The sequence below is a fragment of the Pteropus alecto genome, unplaced genomic scaffold (assembly GCF_000325575.1).
Source record: "Pteropus alecto unplaced genomic scaffold, ASM32557v1 scaffold101, whole genome shotgun sequence".
NCBI lineage: Eukaryota > Metazoa > Chordata > Mammalia > Chiroptera > Pteropodidae > Pteropus > Pteropus alecto.
In genome coordinates, this window is record NW_006432945.1 from 17,322,037 (window position 1) to 17,328,440 (window position 6,404).

The 6,404-nt window shown below is 48.3% G+C and overlaps 1 protein-coding gene and 1 non-coding gene across 2 annotated transcripts in view; one reads left to right on the plus strand and one right to left on the minus strand.

Moving 5' to 3' along the window:
* Positions 1 to 139: 139 nt before the first annotated feature.
* LOC112476447 overlaps positions 140 to 6,404 on the minus strand; it is an 8,616-nt gene continuing 2,351 nt past the window's right edge. The window contains exons 2-4 of the mRNA XM_025044007.1: positions 3,263 to 3,664; positions 560 to 776; positions 140 to 262 (exon numbers count right to left, since the gene is read on the minus strand). Of these exons, the coding sequence (XP_024899775.1) occupies positions 180 to 262; positions 560 to 776; positions 3,263 to 3,664 (702 nt within the window). The 3' untranslated portion in view covers positions 140 to 179. The remainder of the gene's footprint in view (positions 263 to 559; positions 777 to 3,262; positions 3,665 to 6,404) is intronic.
* TRNAP-AGG lies at positions 5,572 to 5,643 on the plus strand. The gene has a single exon. It is a non-coding gene; the product is annotated as a tRNA-Pro (tRNA).

The following is a 6,404-nucleotide window of genomic DNA, read 5'->3' on the forward strand; positions in this document are numbered from 1 at the left end:
ATTGGAAGCGCCGGCTGCCCATCACCCCTCCTCCGGCGAGGACACGCCCTCCAGATCCCGCCCAGGCTCCCACCCCCGCGCCGCAGCCCGGGACCCCGCCGCCGCCGCCCAGCCCTCTGCCTGCGTGGCTGTCCGTCCGGCTGTCCCCGCCGCGACCGCCTGCCATTGTCCCCTCTGCCTCACTTAGGGTCCCAGCCCGCAGATCTCTTCATTGTCTCGCCTCGCCTCTGTTTCAGCTCTTCTCGGTTTCTGTGAGCCTCATCTAAAGAAAAATGAGTTTATTTACAAAAAAAAAAAAAACCACCCCAAAGAAAAAACGCCCTGAGGTTAACTCAAGCACGGTGGGATACGACGGAGAGAGACTTCCTTTCAGTGGTCCACATGGAGCACAACTTCCCCTTAGCCTGTCTCCAAGGCCTGTCCTTGGCCTGGATTACATCATTTATGTGTTGCAATTTGAGAAATCTAGCTTAAAAAGAGGTCTCCATCTTGCCTGACTCTCCTCAAAGGAGCCCCCGTTTTGAATTAAGAAGGGGTGGGAACTGGGAACGCCTACTACCTGGAACACGAATGCAGTTTTTTGTTTGATTCGCTTCTGCAAACAAAATGTCCCTCCGTTTGTCCATAAAAGTTGGGATGGGGAAGTTCTCCTTGACTCTGAAGTGCCTCTGCTGACCCTGCTGAGCTGGGCTACCTTGATGCAGAATGGTGTCTGCCTCCCGCTGGTTGACCAGGAAACGCTGACAAGTGTTTGGAAGGGTCCCGATGAGAATAGCCTACGAAAGGGAAAGAAGAAGGGACAAAAGTATGAGAAAGATGAGGGCGAAGGAAGAAGAGGGCAAATCCAGATGCCGGGCTGGTGGAGGGGAGGAACACGCTCTGGGACAGAGCTGCTCAGGGAGCGGAGAACATGGAGGGAGAAACCATCTGCAACCTCATATTTCGGGATTTTGTCTAAAGGCAATCTTATTGATGCTCTTCCTGGTATTTTTGCTAGTTCAGGACGGTGAAGTCATAATACAGCCATTTGCTGCTTAACGATGGGGTACATGCTGAGAAATGCGTCTCTGGGCGTTTTCATCACGTGCGAACATCACTGAGTGCACACACACAGAGCCGGGTGACACAGCCTACCGCACACCCGGGCTACGGTGCAGCCTACTGCTCCTGGGCTGCAAGCCTGGACAGCAGGTGACTGCACAAAACACCCCGAGGTCAACTCAAACACGAGAGAAAACGATGCAAAAAGAGACACAGTAAACACGAGATGTGTGCGGCTACCGGGGTAACACGGCACTGTCTTACGGCAAACTGTTTTTTACAAGTAGAGAGAGTACACCCCAAAACAACAGTAAAAAGTATACTAAATACATAAACCAGTAACATAGTCGTGTACAGTCATTACCAAGTATTACGAAGTGTACATAATCATATGTGCTGCATTTTTACGTGACTGGCAGGCAGGGTGTTTATTTACAGCAGCGTCACCACAAACACCGGGAGTAACGTGTTGCTTTACGACCTCACGTTGGCAACGTGGTCACGCCCGCCGGCTACAAGTGTCACTCTGCCCTAGGAACTGTTCACCTCCCTATAACCTTCTGGGAACACTGGGAATCGGTCGCCATGTGGCCCGGGGCTGTACTCCCCTGGGTGCGTGCCTGGGTCCTTCATCCGTCCTGCTGGTAGGCCTTGGGTAGGTTCTGTTCTGTTTTGTTTTAGTGAGAGGAAACTAAAAAAGCATGACAGCCATTTTGCCCTCTTTCTCTCAGCAAGATGCTTCTGAAGTGTGTCTAAAATGTCACAGCTTGAAAAGACTCCAGATGCGTTAAGCGAGTAGCTACTATGTGCTGTAGCTGTTGGACACCTAGCCTCTCAAGGAGCACTTAGTCTGCCAGTGTAGACAAACGAGCAGTGAACTAAATGTTAAAAGATGCTGGACGAGAAGGGCGAGTAGAGGGGAAAGCCAAGGCTGACGAGGACGGTGGTTCTCGAAGTCACAGACTCTCTGCTGACTGTGATGTCTGGCCCAGGAGGAGCCCAGGGGAGGTGGGATTCTAGGTGGACTTCAGAGGATGAATACAGGTTCCCCATTGGGAAAAAGGAAAAGCAAAGTCAGAAACGGGAACACGGTACCAGGTGCGAGGCGTAATGGGTAAATCCCGTGTGGCTTGGACTGTCAGGGGAATGAGGGAAAGGGAGGAAAGAGAATTCTAGAAAAGTTGGCTGCAGTCATATTCTAAGGAGCCTTGAGTTGTCTTTCTTCAGGGGGGGGGGGGGGGGAGGAAGGGGGAGTGACCTGTTCAGATCTGTGTTTTAAAAGGGTGACCGCTCAACAGACAAGTGAAGGCAGCACGAAATAAGGCGTTGGCAGCGGAGCTGGAGAGAAAGACAAGACTGGAGAGACATCTCAGAAAAGGAAGGACAGAACTGGGTATACATCGGATGGGAAGTCTAACCAGGAGAAGAGCATCCAGAGAGACAGATGTGACCTCCGACTTCTAGCATGGGCGGAGAGTGATGCTACCAGTTTCCCGAGACTAAAATCCCAGGAGGAGAACCTGGTCTGCCGGGAAAGCTAACGAGCTGGGCCTTGGACACTGCTGAAAGCGCTGTGGACACCCAAGTGGCCAACCAGAAGGCAGTTAGCTAACTAGGTCTGGAGCCCAGGGAAGTATCGGAAGGCTGACGTGGAAGCTGAGCATACAATAAACAATGTCAGACCATCAGCGGATAATAAATATTTGTTGAATGACTAGACGAATGTTTAGTGAGTTAATCTAGAGATGTTACAAAGAAAAAATTCTCGTCCAGCATCTTTCAACATTTAGTTCACTACTCGTTTGTCTACACTGGCAGACTAAGTGCTCCTTGAGAGGCTATCCCTACATGAAGGATCAGAAACCACAGTGCAAGGACTTTGGTTGTTTTAGCCAAAGTCCTTGCACTGTGGTTTCTGATCCTTCATGTAGGGATAGTAAATGGAAAAAAAAAAAAAAAACCAAACACTTCGAATTTCAATCATTATTGTCAGCCTGAGGCTCTCAGTAAACCTCCTGTTCAGATACCTTCTACCTCCTGCAAGTCCTCTTTCCAGCTCAAGCCGTCCAGGCAACATGATTTTGAAGACGACTTAATGATCAGGTCAGAAAGGTTCTTTTTAAAGGCCCACTGCCTCTGAAAGGAACGGGCTCCCTGGGGAGAATTTCCCCCACAGCGTCGAGAAGGGGAATCTCGTGCAGAGGCTCCGGATTTTCGTTACCTGTGCACAGGCCCACTGGCCACCCAGCCTGTTCGTGCAGTGCACAATTAACGCGCCGAGGAGGAGGGGTTTGCTTCGGGAACATCCCAGGGCTTTCTGTCTTCTCTTGATAGAGTTAAGATAAGGAGCATTCACGGGCCATCTGACGATGACGAATAGATAGAAGCAGCATTTTCTAGAGCTGGATTTAGCAGGAGAAGGCAGAAGAGCATGACAGGCGGGAAGACTTCCAACAGATCTTTGCAGACTGAGGTAGAAGTCTTCTCCCACCTCCTGTTTTCGCTGGCATTCCTTCCCTCCTTGTCTTTGAAGATCTGTTGCCAGAGGACAGGGGAATGCTGTGATCTGTGGCTGGTGACAGGAGGTTCCTGGAACGCCCAGAGTTTGAGCATTAAGGGATGACTATGAGACAGAGTCAAGGGTGAGTCCCAGGCCACGCGAGAAAGATTCACCCGAAGCTAAATCAGTTTCAGGAACATTTCTGTAGAAAGAACATCTTAATCCAGGAGAAGGATTACGTTTTTGCTAGAAATTTTTGAAAAATCTGAAAATTAGAGTTCTGGTGTCCCTGGGTGCAGAGGCACCAAACTGTGGTGGCGAGAGCGACCGGGGTCTTTGGAGGGGCGAATTGTTCAGTAGGAGAAGGCTTCTGTCGCCAGACTTCTTCATTCATGGTGACTGGAGGGAAATGTTCCTTGAGACCCTCTGTCTCCCAGTGCCCTGCAACCGTCTAGGCACTGCTTTGCTTCACAGAAGAGGATCATGTGCCCTGGAGAGGGGTCACAGGCCTGCCCCTTACCGAGGGAGGGGTGCTCCTCGCTGTGAGTTAGGCCACAGCTAGAGTGTTGCTACTGGTAGGCTTCCCGCGTCATTGTTCTCAGAGGCAAATGAGATACTCTGGCGGAGCCTGCGGAGCAAAAGACAAAACTCTTTTCCAATCACTAGAGAGAAATAGGAGCAAGAAAAAAAACTCCGAAAATGATAATAACTCCAGTACATTCAAGTAGGAACAGAGAAGATAGAGTCCTCTTAATAACTGCAGAGACTGAGCTTTTCAGAATTCCAAAGCAGTTACGTTATTTTACCTAACAAACTATGTTTTGTTGTTTCCTCATTCTTGGAAAACTTCTTAAGTTTGCAGGGCACATATTTTTTTTTTTTTCCTCCACTTAGATTTGATGAATAAACTTTTCTGGCATCTAGAACTAATTAACATTTTAAAGTGTATTTTTAGCCTCCTTGCCTTGAGCTCTAAGAAGAACTAACGATTCAAGTTAGGACAGTTTCCAATAAAAAGAGGTCAAGGACTGAATGTTAGAACTCCACAACTATAATTCACTGGTGTCAAACCATAGGAAGGAAGTTGACAATTCGGTGTCTGGCACATAGTACTTCTAAATGTTTGTTGAATGAATGAGCTGTCAGATTAATAAATAAACCGATGAACGAGTTAGGATAGTCACCCTTTGTTATTTCCTGTCTGGTTAGTTATTTGCTAGAATGAGAATTCACGTTGATTGTCCAAGTACCAAAATTTGTATTGGTAAGGAATTTGGAAAAATCGCAGTCTTTCAGCAATTATTCATTGAGCACCAGCTTTGCTAGCATAAGCCTCAACACCAAGTATTTAAAATTTAAAATATAGCGAAGAAGCCATGCCTTAATGATATCGGGACAATTGGGCCCCAATTATAACCAATTATACAATACAGTAGACTTCAGTATTGCAGTGGGTGTCTTGTCTTCCAATAAATAATGATTAGAGGAGACACATACAATTGGTTTTAATATGTTAAAAAATCTTTTTGGGGGAAGGTTAGAGTTTGGGATTTATCCAAAAGAGAAGAGATTTTCCAGCTGAAGAGGACAGTTTGAATAAAAACACAGAGATGGAAATTCACAAGGCTTTGAAAGGTGGTGCCTTGAACCCTAGAATCAAAGGTAGAGGCGAGAAATGGGCAATTTCACTATCATTGGGAACTGCAACATCCAGAACTCAGTAGGGGAGAGTCTGGAATTTGGCAGCGACGGCGCCATGGCCACACATCCATTGCAATTTATTAGCCATGAACATAAATAGAATCATAGTTTTCAAAATAAGAGGTAAAAATTACATCAGTAATGACACCGCTGTTTTCTTTTGTGTCACTGATTTGCAAAGATCAAAAGAGGAAGAAGGAAAATAGGAAATTATCTTTCCGTTGAGAAAAACGGAAGGCTATAAACACAATTGCGGAAACGGCCTTTTGGGGGCGCGGGACTAAGTCGTGCTGTCTTCCTTTATGATGGCGGCAAGCTGAGCTTTCGTCGGCTCGTTGGTCTAGGGGTATGATTCTCGCTTAGGGTGCGAGAGGTCCCGGGTTCAAATCCCGGACGAGCCCTTCTTTTCTGAGGAAGTAGAAATTCCTAAATCAATCACTTTTAGAACAGGTCGATGAATGTAATAAATACATGTTGGCGCAAAACACAAAATTGAGACCTTGGGAACGGAGAGCACACTTTACCTTTAAACACCGTTAAAGGTGTAAAGTGAACGCGTAGCGAGTGCGCTCGCTCCGTTCACACTGCGGCCGCGGTCGGCGGCCCGGCCGGTTCCGGAGTGGCGCGCGCGCGGGGGACGCGGACTTCCGTCCGGGGTCGCCTGGGGGTGGGGGCGCTTGAAACCGCCCGCGGGGCGGGCTGCGCGGCGGCTGGGGGAGGCCGGCGCCCCTTTAACCCGGGACCCGCTAATGCCGGCGGCCCCGGCGGAGTCGCGGGGTCCGGGGATTCTGCGCGGCGCGTCTCTCTTTTGGAAGCGCGTGCGCTTTAAAGGGTGCAAGCGACGGCCATGCTTTGCTCCCGGACGTACAGTAACCGTAGACTGTACGAACCGATCTCATTCGGTCCCTTGCTTCGCAAAATTAAGGCAATCAACGCTCGAGCTCAAGCCCCCGGACTAGCTGCATTTAAGCCGCTAATGGGCCGAGAGAGGAAAATAACTTTCTTTCGATTCCAGAGGAGAGGGTTAAAAAAAAAAAGGGAAAAAAAAAAAAAAAAAAAAAAAAAGGATGAGGGGATGAAATATCCAAGACGTGAGCCTTTTAAAATGTCTAATGATGTAACCAGGACAATTTTCATAGATATCCCGTTTTTATTCAACTGA